The sequence below is a fragment of the Triturus cristatus genome, chromosome 12 (genome assembly GCF_964204655.1).
Source record: "Triturus cristatus chromosome 12, aTriCri1.1, whole genome shotgun sequence".
Lineage (NCBI taxonomy): Eukaryota > Metazoa > Chordata > Amphibia > Caudata > Salamandridae > Triturus > Triturus cristatus.
Genome location: NC_140595.1, coordinates 599,433,865 through 599,454,584, shown reverse-complemented (window position 1 = coordinate 599,454,584; position 20,720 = coordinate 599,433,865). Strand labels below are relative to the sequence as shown.

Genomic DNA, 20,720 nt, shown 5'->3' with positions numbered 1-20,720 from the left:
GATAAATAGTATAGCCAGGATGGATAACCTATATCTCTCTAGATGTAATATAGAGTAATTGATGGAGATATGTCTATATCTAGAGTAAAAGATTAAATAGATTATTTATATATATGTGTGTGTGTTAAATGGATCATATGAGTGTGTATATATATATATATATATATATTCACACATATCTCCATCAAATACATATGATCTATTTAATGTAGATATACACATATCTCCATCAATTAGTCTATATTACATCTAGAGTAATGTATATTTTATATATATACACACACACACATATGCTATTTAGCGCTATAGTTGAGGGCTGTGGTTGACAAGAGGCGAAGCCTCGAGGTGATCATGGTGCCCCACCCGTGTTCTCCACCAGTAATGGTAATTAATAGCACATTACACTCAGTAGATCAGCATGTATGGTTTATAGCATTCTGCTTTCTTTATGGCGAGTAGTTTAAATATTGTACCACAGACATAGAACAAAGGGTTAAATGGAGTGTACTGAGATAAAACGACAGTAACTAAGCTCTGTGATCGTGGTTCCAGGTGTTTTCTTATGTAAACTGCGAGACAAAAGGCATTGGTTTCTCAGCTCACGTTAAGATGTACTGTGGTAATAACAATTTTGCTCTGTAGTAATGAATGAGTTTATCAGTACACATTTATTTTCATTGGCAAGGCATATGAAAAAAACAGTAAAGTCAAACATTTACTGTAGCTAACACCTTTCCCTAAAACAATTCTTAGGAATTAATAGTTGCAAAAGATTTTCAAATCCATAGCCAAGATTTTGTTAAAAGCCAATGTTGTTGCAAGCTCGACTTATTCTCAAATATCTCTACTGTTCCAGCAGCGGTCTAGTTTATGTTCCGCCAATCAAAATCACAACAAAATGCATTTTCTTCCGTTATTCAACAGGAACAGTCCTCCCTGCTGCAACCAAAAACCCACTGAATCTGAAATCCCTCCAGCAGTCAAGGGACCTTTGCTTGATACTTTAGGGAGTTATCCTAAGGTCCTAGAACAACTTATTGATCAAACCCAAGCTTACAAGTAATACCGCTTCATTCAGGAAAAATGAAGGCCTAGATCTTTTAGTACGAATTCTGCTGATCTGCCTTTGCAGATGCCTATCATGAAGGAATTGGGACTTTGTAATTATTTATTGTCGTGTTCTGTAGATCGCTAAGGGTCGCCCTGCTGTCACTTTAGAGGCTTAGTCCACCACTCAGTTGCTGAGCAAGTTACAAAGTTTGATGATGGAGCCCATACTCTTACAGAGGAGTGGGTGTTCCTCATGGGGTCATTTGGGTAGCAAAAGGCTCTGTCTCAGTTCTCTATACAGCCAAAATGAAGACCTACATATTAACAGAATTCTCCTTTGCTTCTTCTGCATCATACCTGCTCTTGAGGGTGAATAGAAAGCCGAATTGTGACTTAGGCTTGTCCATAATGTCATGCACCCCCACTTCTATTAGCTGCAGCCCAAGATGGCTTGTGAATGCCGGGGTTCTGTGAAGAGGTTTGTTGAATGCGATTAAGGTGAAAGATAACTTGTAGGAGGTTTATAATCATTCTTGAGACCCTATAGGGGTGGCTAGCCCTTCTCAGGCTGAGATAATGTTCATGGCAACCTTATTTGCATAGGTGAGTCCTAATTGCCCACCCTTCACTGTGCTTAAGTTATTCTATTCTGATAAGGGAACAGCAGTGCAAAACCAAGCGCATCGAGGTAGTGAAGTTTGTTTACTTATAGATTTGTTGTTTTCGCCAACATTAAATAGACTCACACAGTTGACAACTATTAGAGGTGAGTGACTAGCTGATGTAAGGACGTTTTTTTGAGTGCCCGAATAATCGCACTCTGTTACTTTACAAGTCATGTTTGCTTACTTGCATAAGATAATGCAGCCGTCTAGGTTGGTGTGCTAGCATAAATTTATTGAAGGCATCTGTTTCACCCCTTTTCATTTCAGCAGCCTTTGTCGTTATTATGTTAACCAGTGGTGTGTAAAATCCTGCTGATGTTTTCTCTCTTGTTCCATAGCTAATGCTTTGTGGCATGCAGGAAATTGACATGACTGACTGGCAAAAACACACAATCTACCGGCACTACACAAAGAACAGCAAGCAGATACAGTGGTTCTGGCAGGTGAGTGTGTCGTACAATCTGTCCCCTCACCAAAAATGTACCTTAAATGTATTAAATAGCCAATTGAAAAATGTTTGAGAAATTGCATAACAATTACTGTCAATGACAGTCATTCAGGTAATTATGTTTAAGGCCTTGAATCACAAGCTAAGAAAATCACAATTATTTTCAAACAATCACCACAGTTCTTTTGAACCATTAACAATCTTAGTGACTCTTCAAGATGCGACAAGCATCTTACTATCAAAATGAGTTCCATTTAGATTTGCTATAATTATTAGTTGTGTATGTTTTGTATATTTTACATGGGTATTCTGAAAATCTGGCATGGATCTGACCCTCCTTGACATACAGTGGAGAACTCTGAACTATTATTTATGGTTGCATGATGCACAGACTGTGACTCTAGATTACCCTAAAGCTTCAAGAACATAACTTAAACCCCACACTCACATAGTGGCTAAAAGCAAAGTGACCTATTCAAAATGAATTTGCTACCAAAGCAAATGACTTTGTGGTACAACAACACTTTTGTACAGCGGATGTCATGCCTGAGGATGGGAAATATGGTAAACAGCCCTTATAAAGAATTTGTCACTCCGCATGCAATTACAATACGGTCGTTACAACGACCGCGTTGTAACAACGCATACCATTACCCCGCAAGTCGTAACAACGACTTGCGGAGGGGGGAGAAGGTCTTGGATTTAAAATCCAACACCTTCCCTACTGTTCACACAGACTGGAGTTGGAATTGTAAATTATACTATTCCAACATCCAGCTCCCCCCCTCCGCAAGTCGTTGTTACAACTTGCGGGGTAATGGTATGCGTTGTTACAACCGTGTTGTAATGCATGCGGAGTGAAGGCATGTGTAATAAGGAGGCATATCCGGGAAATATTTCAAAATGTGTAAATCTCTTATAGACAGTAACAGCTGTAGTAAGAGCTAAAGATTCATGAGAAACTTCCTCAAGGAAGTGGCTTGCAGAAAAGAAATGCACAGGTGTACTTTCAGCAGGTAGATGGCCTAAAGTTAGTACTATCGTAGGCCAAATACTCTTGTATATCCTATGAAAATGATCTTTGAATGAACAAGAGTATCCTAAGAGATGTCTGGCTAACCCTGTGCACTGGCAGTGGTTAAAGCAGCAATGGAAGAGGAGGCTGGACGGGGCTGGAGCTAGTAGGACAGTAAAAATATGAAGCAAAGCAAACAAAAAACAGGAAGATCTAAAGCACATGGGCAAGGATCATAAGGATGGGAACAGGAGAGCTTTGAGTACGGTGGTAGTGAAGTGGTGAAGAGTGGTGAGAGTTGCCTTGTACATATTTCTGATATCATGGTTGGGTTCTGCATTTAGACATGCTCAGAATGACTTTAGCAGAGAGTGGGATAGAGTACAACTCACCTGTGGATATGGGCAGTGGGGAGAGATTAAGTTCCCATTCGCAATTGATAATGTGATGGAGCAAGGAGCTCTTGGGAACATTGACAAGGAGGAGCTGTGATTGACGGTAATCAATTAAGCCTGTGAGGCATTAAGAAAGCTCATAATTTGTGAATGAACTCACCACATAATGCTGGCACCTGGCCATCAAGATGAAAATGCACTTTTGGAAGGCCCACCACATATTCTAACTGTTCTGCCACTGCTTAAACGTTTATCTCATATCCACGAAAGCCAGGGTCTGCCTCATATTATTTTGATCAGCCATTTGGACTATAGGGACTGAAGTAGAGAGGACCTTGTGAGGCACATGTTAATATCCAATTTGGATCTCGGCTGAAATATCAGAACAATCTAAGGATAGGGAAGTCCTTTTATGAACTGAACCCAGATTGCTGTGTGGCTGGATAGCACAACTCGGAAATCTAACAAAAAAAGGACATTGGTCATTGTAGGGTAATGTTTCTGCACAATACACTCTAAGAGTAGTGCATCAGGCCCATCAAGGGTTGCTACCAAAAATAGAAGAAAAGCTGGTAAAGTCTTCTATTTGCAGGCCTAATGTGCCCTATATCAGGAAGCAAAGGTGAAAAGGACTCCATCATTCTCTAAGGAGATCGGAATGGGTGATTCAGATAAATACCTCTTCTACCCTTGCACTTAATAGACATAGCAGATGATCTAGTGGCAGCCCTGAATTGATAGACAGAAGACTACCACAAATGGTAGACACTGTTCACGAATAGGACAATCACTGCTGTGTGTAGAATGCTTTAGCTGGTTCAAATTATGTCTCTTCAGGAGCCAAGCAGACTCTATTATCCCCACAGCTACTGATTCTGGAGCAAGGAAAGATCCTACACCATGGCCCAGTGCGTATAACCGTGAGAGCATGGCTCCTAAACTCCTAATATCTGGATTGCATGGATAACTTTTCAACCAGGTAAACATTCTCCAGGAATCAAAAGGATTATGTATGTGGTATAAAGAAAGGGCTCTTCATCAACTCACATATTCTAAATTAGGTGTTAACCCACATACTGCATCGGCCGCTATCAAGTCTCGGACTGCTTTCTGAGCATGCACCTGGTCACAATTTCTGGATACAGGAGACTTCCCTTTACTGACAACTCACAAAAAGATTTCTAATCCATCAGGGTGGCCTTAACACAGCCTAAAACAAACACAAGTCCTCTACAGACTGAGGGATCAACCATTAAAACCAGTCCTTACGGTGGATGGACTACATTTGTTGTTGCAAATTCATCTTCTGAGTATCCTGCAAGTTCCAGACACGGTCATTGCACAACCCTATATCACATTCTTAAAGAACGAACCTGTACTTAATGTAGCATGTTCCAAAAGGACCTTCTTCGCTCCATATGACCTACATTATTACCACACCTATATTCTTTCTGGAACCCACTTCTCCTCAAAAGGTTTCTGCACATGCTGGATGCAAAGAGAGGCATTCACTATTTTACAGACAGAAGGTATATAGATAGAAAGTAAGGTTTTTGGGATACTGGTCAACTGTTGCCATTGATCAAGCTTATATAGGGTAAGAGTTTTCCAAACAGGTCATGTTCAGGGTTTGACCTTGTACATTGCCTTTTGCCATAACAAGGCATATAGAGGACTGCAGGAAAAGGTGAAAGCACACTCAACAAGAGGAATGACCATCACCGTATTTTTCTGCAGGAGTTCCAATACTTGACATTTGCAAGGCTGCTATGTTGTACTCAAAAGGTCCAGAATAGAAAAACCTTGAAAAGGGTAAGCGTTTTAAATAAAGGTTTTTAGAACTTAATTTTTGAAGAGAGAGAGCGATAATTAATATAGAACAGGGACAAGAAGGTCAAGGTATGACAGATATTTATTATACGGTCGACGACGTTTCGAACTTAGTTAGTTGAGTTCATCTTCAGGACAATAGTGAGCATCTATAATTGTCAGTGTAGACATAAGGTAGGGGTCGAGTATATCAACAAGGATTTAGGTTACTGATTCATTTAGACGGGGCCGCAGAGATTCAGGTGCCGGGCGAGTTTAAACAATAATTTTGGCCGACAGCAATGCATTGAATGCGAGCCTCTGTCCCAGCGCAAAGCAGCACTCGAGCAGGACTCGCTCTACCCCACTGGGAGGCTCGCATTCAATGCATTGCTGTCGGCCAAAATTATTGTTTAAACTCGCCCGGCACCTGAATCTCTGCGGCCCCGTCTAAATGAATTCATAGCGCCTTTCAAGCCTCCCGCTATGACAAAGGGCCCCACTATGTTGCAGTAATTTGCACATGAAATTGCCGTGATCAGTAACCTAAATCCTTGTTGATATACTCGACCCCTACCTTATGTCTACACTGACAATTATAGATGCTCACTATTGCCCTGAAGATGAACTCAACTGAGTTCGAAACGTCGTCGACCGCTTACAACATGAACCCCTCATATTAAGTTTAAAAGAAAGTGGTTCAACTCTTGTTGTTAATGCGATGTCTTCTTTTAAAGTCCACTTTCACTTTTTATGTCACGCTTATTGTCACTGAATATGTGAGCACTTGAATTTACTTCATTGTATAATAAATATCTGTCATACCTTGACCTTCTTGTCCCTGTTCTATATTAATTATCGCTCTCTCTCTTCAAAAATTAAGTTCTAAAAACCTTTATTTAAAACGCTTACCCTTTTCAAGGTTTTTCTATTCTGGACCTTTTTAGGCCATTTAGAACCATTGTGTCTCTCTCCACATTGTACCACCCCAGGTTCGTATATTGGGGTACCCTTGTTCCTATCAAACGCTATGTTGTACTCAACACATGTTTTAACCGAGTACTAGTGTATAGATGTCAGTCCAGAAGAGGCCGACGTAGGGTTGTGGTTTTGGAGAGTCGGCTGTGTAAATATGAGGTTCACTTGCTCCTTCTCTTCCATTATGTACTGCCATCTATTCTGATTAAAGGCATGTAAATGTATTAACGATTAAAAGCATGTAAGTCTTTCAGTATCTAACGTTGGAGAAGAAAAAAAATGTTTTACCTGTAAATACATTTCCCAGTGTTGATATCTTAAATAGTTTCGAATCCACCAGGAACCCACCATTCTTCCTGATGAGGCATAATGTTTAAAGGTTCACCCTTAGATACTGAAGGTATCCGGCAAGTAGTATGACTTAGTGCCTGTTTTCCCCTTAGACCACTAAACAAACCACACAAAAACTAAGTATAGATTTCGGAATACTTCTATTTGAAATGTACCGAGGATGTTCAGCGTGATGATGGGCATTAATTAAATGATGTGAATCCATGACGTTGAGTAATGCAGAAAGAGAGTTGCCAGTAGAACATGTTGCTCGGAGTGTGTGGGGATAAAATGTGTAATACTGTCATCATCTTCATGTTCTCCTTTCTCTCACACTCATATTCTCGTGTCTTTCTCTCTTGCCTCATTTCCTTTGTACGTTTATCTTTTTTTTCTCAGAGAATGAATAATTTAGGCATATTCTACCTTGACTTCACAAGAATCCCCGGTGTTTTAGTACAAAAGTGTAAGCGGCAGAAGCTTCTACTATAGACAGATATTTGTTTGTAGTTTTTGCTGCATCATCGTTTTATATTGTATTCCTTTTTATGTAGTTCTTTCCATTTACCTTGCAAGGGATACGTTTTTATACAAGAGTCTACATCTCCAACCTGCAAACTATTAGCAATTCCCACAGGATGTGTGTCATGGATAGGCTTTGCATCAGGAATAGGAGTTAAGGGCAAGGGATCATAGCTTCATGTATGTTTGACATGTGTTTTTAGGTTGTAAAAGAAATGGACAATGAGAAGCGGATCCGTTTACTGCAGTTCGTTACTGGAACTTGTCGTCTTCCTGTAGGAGGATTTGCTGAGCTCATAGGTATGTATCTTAGTATTTGACTTTGTAGTCATCTTAATGTACCATGCCTGTCGCCACTTATAGTTATGGTTCAAGCCAACATTCCATTGAAATGGCTTTGTTATTTTCCTGTTACTTTGGTCCGCATGTACAGATCTGCACAAAATGTGGCGTTCTCTTACTGTTTGTAGCCACAGTCTTACATAACAATTTTCTTGCTGTAGTACGCTAAGGAAAAAGGGTAGGGAAAAGCATTAAAAAATATGATTTCCCATTTTAACTACCATATGACATTTTGCTCATTGCTGTAGCAAAAAACACTGAAGGGATTTATACCAAAATTGCCATGAATGTAGAACTTTTCTCTGAAAGTATGCATTGTATGGTTTGATGTCAATCTTTTAGTAATTATTAATTATTGAGAGCCTAAAGTTCAAACTGGGAGAGCTTGAAAGAGTTAACACTTTTGTATATCTTGACGTCTTATTCTATGGACAGTCCACAAACCCATGTTTAAAATATAAAGGACCCCCTCCACTGGACCAGGGAGATTTTTTGCTCCCATTGTCCATTTCGGGTCAATAAACTCAAACCTGGATCAGTGAACTCATAGGTTTAGATGGATTGCATCAGGGCTTTAAGTGGGATGAAAAAACTGAGGGGGTTGTCTCTCAAAGGGGTGTGGCCAATGTCATTAATGGTGTGGCTTAAAAGCAGGTAAACTGAAAATCTGTGCTTAGCTTAGCATAGTGTGCACCCCCCCTCCCCACCCCGCCCCACATCATGGAGTGGTTAAGGAAAAAAATAGTAGTTCCCTTAAAGTGAGCATGGGAAGTATACAAGTCGGCCAAGCCAAAGAATGATAAGGGGGCTATGCTCCTGAGGAAGGACAAGCGCAAGATGGATAAGGAAAGCCATTGAATAATAAGCAAACACATGAGTGACAGTAAACCAATAGTAAGCAATGGGTGGGATGCAAGTCCACTGTTAGTTCTTGATAATCCCACAATAGTTCTTTTCCAACCTGAAAGCTTGCGTTGCCTGTTAGGCAAGACCTAAAAAGTGCAGTTTTTGTCACAGGCTTTATGAACCTCACAACCTGGTTTACAGACCCGAAGAAACATTTAGGGTTTTCAAACTAGTCCCAAGAGTTGTAAACCCGGAAAAAATAATAAAATAGATGTATTGAAAAAAGAGTACCGGCTGTCTATTTTTAGGTAGTTGGGTGCAGAGAATGGCCAAAGGCCAGACCCTACAACTAACCTTTGCTTAGTCAAAGTTGGTCACAGGTCCTGGCCAGAGAGCAGCCGCTGCAGTCAACCGAGGTTAGCACAGCCAAAGGCCCTGCGCATCTTGAAACTAGCCACCTGCATGTGTTGGCCACAGACCAGCCTAAGATTATCCACAGCACGGAATGGGTAAAAAACAGGTGATTACAGTACATCATTTAACTACAAAAAACACAGTTAGGGTTAGTTATGTTTCAACTAACACAAAACCGAAAAAAGCACGGAAATTTCCCAATTTTGTTATGCAACGCACAATACACATCATAACTCACTACACTTCAATGCTCAGTAAACCTCCATGCTGAGTCCCTGTGATACAAAAGCTGTCTACCAAGAGGAAAGCATGTTGGGGACGTGAATTATGGTGTGCATTGCATCCCATAACTGTTTTTTTTCAAGGCTTTTATGGATTTGGGTTTGCTAATCCATAAATAGCTTTAAAATGTGTTTTTGAGTGAATATCTTTTTACAGTTGTATGATTATAGGTACTTAAGGCTCATTGGCAGTCATCTGTTTTGAAAATGTGCGAGCTCGATATCTGCTGTCAAGTAGTTCCAATTCAAAACAAAACTTTGTTTATTTTGGGTTTATGCAGACTAACCCGGCATTGTTAATTTGACGTGTCCTAAAACTAAGAAAGAAACTATTTAAACCAACATACTTAAAACTGTGTTGATGCTGGCACTACTTCGCTGATAGCTGTGGAGCATTTTAAGAAATTTTCATAGAATCACTTATGTGGCCATGTATCAGCAGAGGCCTTCCAATTTACCAGATTTTGTATCTTTTACTTAACCTCTTGACTGCTGGGTCTCTGCACAAGCCAGAGCAAGATATTTGATATATATATACATATATATACACATACATACATATACACACACATATGTTTTTATTTACAGTGGAGTTTGTATTTTATACAGCTGTATTTTCGTCAGATTATTTTTTCTCAAGGGATTCAGTGTGGGATGGAATTAGATTATCCAAAACCGTCCTTTCTTCCCTTTTCAACATGTAACTAAAGCAGTACCTAATGGTAGGCTGGAAATTGTTTCTGTAACCGTTTATGCATAGTTTTGCACAGTGTCAAGCACATAGTTGTACGTCATACACAGGCTTGACCTTTTACCAGACATGCTTGCACAATCTTGACAGATTGGTATGGTCACATGGACATTTTCCCCAAGTAACCAACATGGGTTTCACCCAAATTCAATTGTTGTCATCTCAGAATGGGATACAAAGTGTTTGGGATGCAAGGAGTGTATGGGGACCAAACCCTGAAGTAATGTAGACTCAGGTACATTTTCTGATAGAGTAAAACTTTTTTTCTGCATGTTAGTTCTGAGCTAGCGTTACATTTCTCTCTTTCAGGGTGGACGGCTGCATCCCTCCCTGAGTCCAAGTTAAGGGCCTTAGTTTCAGTCTGCTCCGGTTTAGGCAGGAAATTGAACGCAGGAGTTGGCACTAGATCCTATAGGCACCTACTATTGCAGTCCTAGCCTAGCAAGGTGCATCCACCGCATGATTACTCCTCCATGCTTCATGTCTGACTACTGCTTGGTGCAGAAAGGTTTCTGAGATTGAGCAGGCTTCTGAGTCTGTAAACGAGTGTCCTCATTTCAAGAGGTAGCCAAGGTGTCATTGTTCACCTAGTGTTTGGGTGGGGGTCTAAAACACAATTGGGACAATAAGTAGTGTAGAATAAATATACGAAATGGATGATAGACCCCTGGTTGGTATTGGCGCTCACCGCTTCCAATGTGTACTGTATTCCAGTATTGGGAGGGTGCTCAAGGAAGAAGGGTCATCCACCCTTCTAACTAGTAATCCCTAGAGATCACAAACAATGCCACAAAACCCGAGCACACCCATTAAGTAGTCAACAATATGTTAATAATGATGTGATTCAGTTTCTTGAGGTATAAGATCAAGTCTTCATTTATTGATTCTTGCTCCAGCCAACACGTGTTTCGTCGCCTGGGAGTACCCGCGACTTCCTCAGGGCTGGAAAATGAACAAATATACATAATTTGTTTGTCTGTATCATAATCAGTGTCTATATATCTCTCATTCCATATTCACTCATGTCGTGAGAGATAGGTGGAGCCCAAGGTGAGGAGCACATCAGTTAAGTGACATGTATTACAAGTTGTCTGAAGGTTACCACATTTACATAGATCCTAGACACCCACGTTGCTAACAAAGAGTGACATCAGGGATATGTCCCATCAAGGACAAAATAACATAACGTGTAGATCACCTAGAACGTGTGTATAGAAAATTATCATTGTGAGACACAAGGACCCAGAACCAAGTCACGATGACTATATACATGTATTATGACAAGTGTATCTACCTTACGTAAACAATTGTCTCCTTTGCGTTAAATAGATAGTCGAATGTCTTTCCAATGTCTCGTTCTGCAATAATGAATATATATAAATATCCAAGTGCATAATAAGCATCGTAACACTAAGGTTCATGAAACCAAGAAAAGTTTCCTAACATATCCAAAATATAATGAGATAGAGCTCCTAATATTTATGGTATCGATAACCAGTCAGGTAAACTGGATCTGAAATACAGTCTCTACATAGACAGCCACGTACTATGACAAGAGTTAAATGACCACATAGCCTACACAAACATCATCTGTACTCACAGCTCAATTCCATGTTCTACAATCTCATTTGACTCAATCTTTAATCATACTGTGTACATATAACCGGCAAACCATCAAAATAAGAATGAATCAGACTCACGTGCTCGTATATTAAATAATAGCCATATCAGGTCAAAAGGTTATTCACATCTATCGGCGAATGGCCAAAAACATCCGACGCTCTGAAAACGGTATAAATCAAAAATTAACTTAAAAGAAAAAAACTCTGATCTATGCTATACTCTAAGAATCCAAACAGTAATATAATGCGGGTCGCGTTAATTGTATAGTAACTTACAAAGAGTGTATTCACACAATATCGGCATGACTCCTAATTCCAAGTATTCCGCGGAGTAACGTGACCCGGAAGTCTAAGTATTTAAAACCGGTGCCACGTCGATAGCGTCAGATTAACTCTGACTATATTAACGTCCCAGCCTAATGCGGCAGCCATGATGCAATTGTTCACGTTATATGGCTAAGTAAAAACAATGTTGAAAAAATGCCGTAATTAGAGATAAGGAAGATTACGAATATTATGTTTCTGAATTGAATATATAGTCGCGTGACTGTATATGAATATTTCACAAAGTGAAGTCACCAGATATCACCATGATTCTTAGTTCAAAATATTCCACAAGTAGTGTGAACCGGAAGTGTATCCATTAACACCGGTGCTATATAGACAACGTCAAGTTGACTCTAAATACATTGACGCACCAGCCTAATACAGCGGCCATGATGCAGTTATCAGTGTTACATAGCTGGGTCAACAACAATGTTACATTATACCGTGAAATACATGAGGGGATAATTCCAAACAATGTGTTTGTAAATAAATTATCTAAAGCAAAATTAAACCCAAGGCATTGTGAATTACAGTATCGAAGAGAAACTCAAATGATAAAATACTGTCACCATGTGTTAGCATCGCGGATACATAAGTCTTAGTAATTGGAATGGGATAGAGATTGGTCACATGACAGGTATGAAACACATTTTTTAAATGAAATATTATTCAAACAAGTAGACCTATGTTTCGTTAAATGAATACTTCCTCCATTTAGGTAACATATTTACATAAATATATCGCCAATATAATTCATTGGTGGATATGGTTCTTATCTCAAGAAAAGTTCAACCATCTGAGTACCCTGTATAGGTAGATTAATCACTAATACAATTCATTAGTAGAACATGAAAAACATGTTTCATATCCAGTGAGTGGTGACTGAATAAAATATCTTGCCACCAGTAATTGCTTCATAATCATTACATTACGTACTCAGTAGTTATAGTAGTATATACACAATCAAAATATATATCATTACTCGACATTGGCTATTGTGTCTATATATTGCTTGTGACACACATAGGACTACTGTATATAAAGTTTTATATTCTATTCACCCAAAAAATAGTGTAGCTCATGATCTAAATTGAGCCCATGCTCAACAGCTCTCATTTTCATGATCCAAACCGCTTCTCGACGTCTTAATTTTAGCTCTATATTATCCAGTATTAGGGGTGTCTTTCATAGATTGACATGCCTGTATCATTCCCCGTCGTCGAGACGGGAGCCTCCGGTACATAAAAAAGTAATGTCCTATAGACATACATAGAGAAAAATAGGCCTAAGGGCCTCCCCTTAGCAGCCTATCCTAGTCCTTATGTAAAAAGGACCAAACTCTTAGAGTCAGCCAATCAGCTATCACCTCCCTCTAGAACCTTCCTGGCAGGAGCCTCAGTCCCTCAGATTTTCTACCGCACGTTGTGCTAGGGAGTCTCCAACCTGGGTTCTCCTCAGGATTTCTTCAAGCCAGATTGTTCACTTTTTTGGTGACTTTCTTCTTCAAGGATTTCAACGTTGACTACTTCAGGCCTCTTTTTGCTGCAGTGAGTGTTTATTTCATCTACAACTCCTGGCATGTCTGACTCCCAGAAGAAAGCCCTTTTCAGGGCTTGCTCTTCATGTGGGAAGAAGAGGCTTCATGTGGACAACAAGCATGACTTGTGCTTGTATTGCCTTTATCCGGACCACGTCCCTAAGGACTGTAAAATATGTAGGTCTTTCCCTCATAAGACCTTGAGAGACAGAGAGGGTCGCCTGCTTATCTGGCTGGACAGACTCAAGGACAGAGAGAGTGTGGTGTCCTCAGAGGCGAGCTTTTCCGGAACCTCTGAAGTCTCCCTGAAGAGGCCGAGAGTGACATCTCCTGGCCCCTCAGACGCTCCTCCTATGAAGACACACAAGAAGTTTCCAGAGGCAAGATCTTCAAAATCTTCAGTGTCTGACAAGGACTCTCTCACTTTCAAGAAGCCTACTCTGTCAGCCACAAAAATTGCGACACCTTCCTCGGCGCAGAAAAGGCCATCAGGACATGTCTCCACACCAACGACGACCGTGTCCACATCGACAGCGTCGTCTGTTTTCTCGTCGACGACGACTACCCCTTCTTCATAGTCAGCAGGTACTCCTATCTCGTCTATTATACTGTTAAAACCGTCATCGACGTCTAAGTCATCGTCGACGACGAAGATTGTCCCGTCGACGACGTCCTCGTCGATGAGGAGCCCTCCGTCGACGGAAGAGTCGACGACGAGGATGTCGACGACGAGGATGTCGACGACGAGTGCGTCGACGACGAAGGCGTCGACGACGAAGGCATCGACGACGAAGGCGTCGTCGACGAAGGCGTCGACGACGAACGAAGGCGTCGACGAAGACATCGTCAACAAGGAAAATATCGTCGACGGGGACACCGTTGCTGACAACCATACCGTCGACGACCCCGTCGTCGTCGTCGTCCATGGGACAGAAGACAGCAGGGATTTCTGTACAAGGATCTGCTTCTGGCAAACTAGCCAAACCACAGATTACACCGGAAACGACATCTCCAAGCAAGGTACAAACCAGTTTGCCTATGGAGATTCTTCAGAGTGAAGAGTCTGAAGAGGAGCTCTTTGAACAGGCTACTTCCCCTTCTGAACTTTATGTCAAATGTCAAAGCACGGACGAGGAGCAGGAAGACATGAGCGCGCAGGAGCGCCCCGTCCAGGAACAGGTTCGCACGGAGGTCACTCCGATGGTTTGCCTTCCTCTGTCAATAGTTCAGGACCTCAAATTCCTTATCCGGGACTACAAGCAACGTTTCCCGGAATCGACTACGTTGGACGTAGGGGTCCCAGTGCCAACTACAAACCCACCAACGACAGCCCCAAGGCAATCACGGCCGGTTACACAGGTCTGCCACGAGAAACCGCCTCCTCAAGTGATAGAGTCATCGGATGAGGAGGCTGAGGAGATGGAAGAAGGAGAGGTCCAGGGAGACCAGTCGGACCAGGATGAGGAGGAGGAGTATGTGGCATCCTCACCACCTTCCCCACAACCGCGCCAATCTGATTCACCGCCAGTGGATATTGGTGGTTTTCATAAGGTAATTGAACGGGCCGCGACGCGGTTCCATATGGTCATGGAGTCGACGGAGACGGAGTGCTTCCTGCATGACTTTAAGGAGCAGACGAAGAAGACGACGAAATCGATCCCGATCATCGACTTTCTCTGGGACCAGGGAAAGAAGCTAATGCTGACGCCGGCTTCCATTCCTGCGGTGGTTCCACGCCTGGATAAGAAGTATAAGGCTCCGTCCACGGCACCAGCTTGCCTGACTGGCCACCCGAAACCGGATTCGGTTGTGACCCAAACGGCCCAGAAAAACTCTCGTAATCCCTCTTCTCCTCTGTCAGCACCACCGGACAAGGAGGGCAGAAAGTTGGACACGATTGGCAAAAGGTTTTCGACCACTTCGGCAATGACCATCAAGGTGGCCAATTCCATAGCCCTCTTGGGGCGTTATAACCGCCAACTTTGGGAGGATATCGCCCCATATTTAGCAGAACTTCCGAGCGCAGTTCAGGAAGAGGTAAAGGCACTACTTTCTGAGGGCCAGACCTCTGCAGCCGAGATCATCGATTGCGCCATAGACGTGGCCATGACAGGCTTTCGTCAACTGGCTGGGGCTGCGGTCCTGCGCCGCCAAGGATGGCTGAAGGCAACATCGTTCAGGCAGGAAGTGCAGACGAAGGTGCTGGATATGCCCTTCGACGGTCAACATCTATTTGGAGATAAAATTGATGAGGCGCTCCAAGCTATTAAGAAGGACACTGACACAGCTAGAGCGCTTGGAACCTTGCAGGCAAGGAACCAGTCCTTTCGGGGCAACAAATCTAGAGGCCAGTCCTCCTACAGAGGATCCTTCCAGAATAGGTCCTCGTTTTCCTTCCAGAATAAGACCCAGTACCAGCAGAAACAGCAACAGGGTCGGCAGTCGTCTTATGGAAGATCTACCTTCAGGGGTAAGAACCAGAAGAGGGGCACCAGCGGACGCCAGTGACCAGTTACTCCAGCCAGTCCTGCTACCATCTCCCTCTTCACAAATTGGAGGAAAATTGACCCATTTCCTGGAAAATTGGCGCATCATCACCTCAGATCGTTGGGTGCTCCAACTCCTCAGATTCGGCCATTCCCTAGAATTTACCACCATCCCGCCTGCAACCCCACCACGCAGGTTCCCACACAAGCACCTACGGCTGCTGCTCCGGGAAATATCGGAGATGTTGAGGAAAGGAGCGATCGAGCGGGTTCCATCGGCTCAGAGGGAGAAAGGATTCTACTCCCGTTTCTTTCTGATACGCAAGAAAGAAAAGAAGTGGAGACCCATTCTAGATCTCAGGGCACTCAACTCTTTTCTGAAGAGTCAGTCGTTCAGGATGGTGACGCTCCAAGAAATCCTAGGCATTCTAGAGGAAGGAGATTTCATGACATCCTTGGATCTTCAGGATGCCTACTATCACATCCCGATACTCAGGGGGCACAGGAAGTTTTTACGTTTCGAGGTGGCAGGACAGCACTACCAATTCAAGGTCCTACCGTTTGGCCTCAAATCCGCTCCGCGGATTTTCACCAAGTGCCTTTCTCCTGTGGCAGCTTTCCTACGTCAAATGGGTCACCAAGTTTTCCCCTACCTCGACGACTGGCTGGTCAAGGCGCCCACGGCTGTAGGCGCAACCAAATCCTCCAACGCCTGTACCAATCTTTTCCAACACCTAGGATTGACTCTCAATCTTCAGAAATCACATATGTCCCCAACAAGGAGCATCACCTTCCTAGGGGCGACCTTGAATACGGAATGCGCGAGGGCATTTCCTTCAGACGAAAGAAAAAACAAGATCATATCGCTGGCCAAGGCGGTGGCATCAAGGAAATCCCTAAGAGTTCGCACTTTCAAATCACTCCTGGGAATGATGTCTTCTTGTATACTACTCATCCCTCACTGCAGGCTTCGGATGCGTCCATTGCAGGAAGCTCTCACGAACCAGTGGACTCAGAGTACAGGTTCGTTCGAGGACATTGTGAGGATAACACCGCAAATATCCAAGAGCCTCGAGTGGTGGAAGGATTACAGGAATCTGTCGAGGGGACTGCCGTTCCTGCTTCCAGCGGTGCACTTGTGATCACCACCGATGCATCTCTAGCGGGCTGGGGAGCTGTCCTTCAGAACCTCAGAGTAAGTGGCAAATGGACAGATCAGGAGCAACGCCTCCATATCAATCTGCTGGAGTTGAGGGCTGTGTACCTAGCGCTGCAAGCCTTTTTCCCATGCATCCAGAACTCCCAGGTGCTCGTCAGAACGGACAACACCACGACGATGCACTATCTAAACAAACAGGGAGGAACGCGTTCGCTCACTCTATCGCGCGAGTCGCAAAAGATCTGGAACTGGCTTGTTCTCCATGGGATCACCCTCAGGGCGGACTATGTCCCGGGAAAGGACAACACCATCGCGGACGCCCTAAGCAGGCAGAAATCCCTCTCCCACGAATGGGAGCTCGACGAGAGTGCACTGACACACGTATTCTCAGAATGGGGAGTCCCAGGAATCGACCTGTTCGCCACCAGGGAGAACGCCAAATGCCCAAGCTACGCAAGCTGGCATCCCCAGCCAGAGTCGCTCGGGAATGCCTTTTCCATAGGCTGGTTCAGCGTATTTGCGTACGCTTTTCCACCGTTCCCGATGATTCCCAGGGTCCTCAGGAAGATGAAGGCGGAGCCCTGTACCCTGATACTGATTGCCCCGTACTGGCCGAGGCAGCACTGGTTCTCGGACCTTCATCGCCTCTCCATCAGGACACCGATTCATCTACCACAGCACCCCAACCTGCTGACAATGTCCAATGGGCAGGTGCAATTCCTGAACCTGCAATCGCTCAGGTTATCGGCCTGGCTCCTGAGCACAGAGAGTTCTGTCATTTGAACATCCCGCAGGAATGCAGGGATGTGCTAGCAAAAGCAAGGGCGGTCAGTACCAACAAGACCTACTCTCTCAAATGGAAACGCTTCTGCGTATGGTGCTCGGAGAAGGGCCTGAGACCACTTCATATCACGCCTGAACAGATATTGCCATATCTCCTGCTCTTGGCGCAGTCCGGATTAGCGCATGCATCCATAAAGGTGCATCTGGCGGCAATTTCACGTTTTACCAGGACTTCCAAAGGCCCGTCTCTCTGGTCCAGTAGACTTATCAAACAGTTCCTTAAGGGTCTATATAGGTCCTTTCCAAGACCTCGACGGGTCCCACCGACATGGCACCTCAACTTGGTCCTTAACCAACTCATGAAGCACCCTTTCGAACCCATTCATCGAGCTTCCATCAAGTACATCTCATGGAAAACGGCTCTGTTGCTCGCTCTAACGTCTGCCAGGAAAGTCAGCGAGTTGCAAGCTCTCTCCATTCAGGAGCCCTTCATGCAGTTCAAACAGGACAGGGTGGTGCTGAGGACAAATCCCAAGTTCATACCGAAAGTGCCTTCAGACTTTCACCTCAACGAGCCGGTGGTCCTGCGTTCCTTCTTCGCAAACCCTACCACGGCAGCAGAAAGGACGCTCCACTCTCTGGATCTCAAGCGGTGTCTTAAGTTTTATATAGACAAGACGAAAACCTTCAGAAAGTCATCGCAGCTGTTCGTGGCCTACAGCAGGCCAAGGTTGAGTATGCCTCTAACAAAACAGAGCATTTCAAGGTGGATCTCTTCAGCAATAGCATTCTGCCATGAAGGGGCCGGACGGCCTTTGCGAGACAGGGTGGAAGCACACTCCACCAGAGCGATGTCCACATCAGCAGCGCTGTTCGCTGGAGTGCCGATTTTGGGCATCTGTAGAGCGGCGACGTGGATGTCACCGCACACCTTCTCCAGACACTACTGCCTGGATGCCGAACTTACGAAGGATGCGGCAGTGGGCCAGGCGGTGCTTCGCCATCTATTCCAGTGAGGTGAGCCTTCCAACATCCCACCATCCTGGTATGCACATTCTTTACTGATTTACTGTTTTGATGTATGCCAATGTTTCAAACTGTTATGATAATAGTGTATTATCTCAAATATCTTTATGGCATGTTACATCAGAAATGTGCATAATGTATTGCTAACTACTCTGATTCAGGCATGTGAATCTATGAAAGACACCCCTAATACTGGATAAGAAACGCGTTACTTACCTGTAACAGCAGTTATCCAGTATTGGTGTCTTTCATAGATTCACATGCAACCCTCCCACCTCCCCTGGAAGGACTCACGTCTCTCTCTAACTGTATTACGCCTACCTAGCTTGGTGCGTACGAAAATCTGAGGGACTGAGGCTCCTGCCAGGAAGGTTCTAGAGGGAGGTGATAGCTGATTGGCTGACTCTAAGAGTTTGGTCCTTTTTACATAAGGACTAGGATAGGCTGCTAAGGGGAGGCCCTTAGGCCTATTTTTCTCTATGTATGTCTATAGGACATTACTTTTTTATGTACCGGAGGCTCCCGTCTCGACGACGGGGAATGATTCAGGCATGTGAATCTATGAAAGACACCAATACTGGATAACTGCTGTTACAGGTAAGTAACGCGTTTCTTACCTCCTCTGGGGTCATTCTCGATCTTGTCAATCCCACAGAAAGTAAATGGTTTCTGTCTATCCTGCATTGAGCAATCATTAATGTGTACTGCGGTGGAATATCTAGTGTCTTTGTATTTAATCGCTCTTAAATGTTCACTAATGCGTACCTTTAAAGGTCGAATGGTACTTCCTATGTAGAATGTATTACATTTGCATTGTAACATGTAAACTACGAATTTGCTGTTACAATTAATCATTTGACTAATCATGAATTGCTTTCCTGTAGGATTCGTGAATTCTTTTTTCTTGTCCATCACTAAGTTGCATACTTTTCAGCCTCCACATTTGTGGAAACCCTTACAACTTAATGATAACCAGTTCTCTGATGATCTGCTTTTTGGATAACTCGGACTGAGTAGGGATCTGATGGTCCGACCCCTTCTGTATGAAATTAATGGAACTTCACCGAGTTGGTGCTCAAAGTGTTTGTCTGATTTGAGTATATGCCAGTGACGTTTCATGCTTTTCCTAAGCCCTACGGAGAGATCATTATAGTCTGTGATCAATCTGAGAGCCTCTGATTTTTTATTGCATGCCGGTTTATCTTTTAGTGTGCCTGCTCTATTAATTTTACGAATTCTCTTTAATGCTTTATCCACTGTATAAGTATCATACCCTCTCTCAACAAATGGATTTTTCATGTCATTCACACAATGATTAAAATCAGCCTCATCACTACAATTCCTTCTCGCTCTAACTAATTCACCATAAGGAATGGAGTCCTTTTGATGTTTAGGATGAGCACTCTGTGCGTGCAACAATGAATTACATGAGGTAGATGTACGATGTAGTTTACTGTGAATATGATTGTTCTCAATGAATAAAACCACATCAAGAAATTCTATTTCTTTGTTACTGCTATTGTGTGTAAAGCGAATTCCCATATCATTGGAATTCAAAAAATCACAGAAGACATTAAAGGAATCATTTGTACCTGACCATATCAAAAAGCAGTCATCTATATATCTTCCCCAATAAATAATGGAGTTGCACCATGTTGATCCCTTAGGTCCCCAGATCCACTCCTCCTCAAACCAACCCATGACAAGATTGGCATATGAAGGAGAGAATCTGGAGCCTATCGCAACTCCTTGCGTTTGTCTATACCACTGTTGTTCGAACAGACAAACATTGTTATTAAGAATTAGTTTGATCATGGTTAAGAGCATCTGAACATGTTCCCATTGTTTTGCTGGTCTAGTATATAGGAATTTTTCAATGGCTCCAATGCCCAAATCTTGTCTGATACATGTGTAAAGCGATGTAACATCCAACG

General features: G+C 43.1%; 1 protein-coding gene across 2 annotated transcripts in view; it reads left to right on the top strand.

Moving 5' to 3' along the window:
- Window positions 1–20,720, top strand: part of WWP2 (WW domain containing E3 ubiquitin protein ligase 2) — a 462,541-nt gene that overhangs the window by 422,372 nt on the left and 19,449 nt on the right. For both annotated transcript variants that reach the window (XM_085639040.1, XM_085639039.1), the window contains exons 19-20: window positions 2,054–2,158; window positions 7,416–7,512. In XM_085639040.1, coding sequence (XP_085495166.1) covers window positions 2,054–2,158; window positions 7,416–7,512 — 202 coding nt within the window. The remainder of the gene's footprint in view (window positions 1–2,053; window positions 2,159–7,415; window positions 7,513–20,720) is intronic.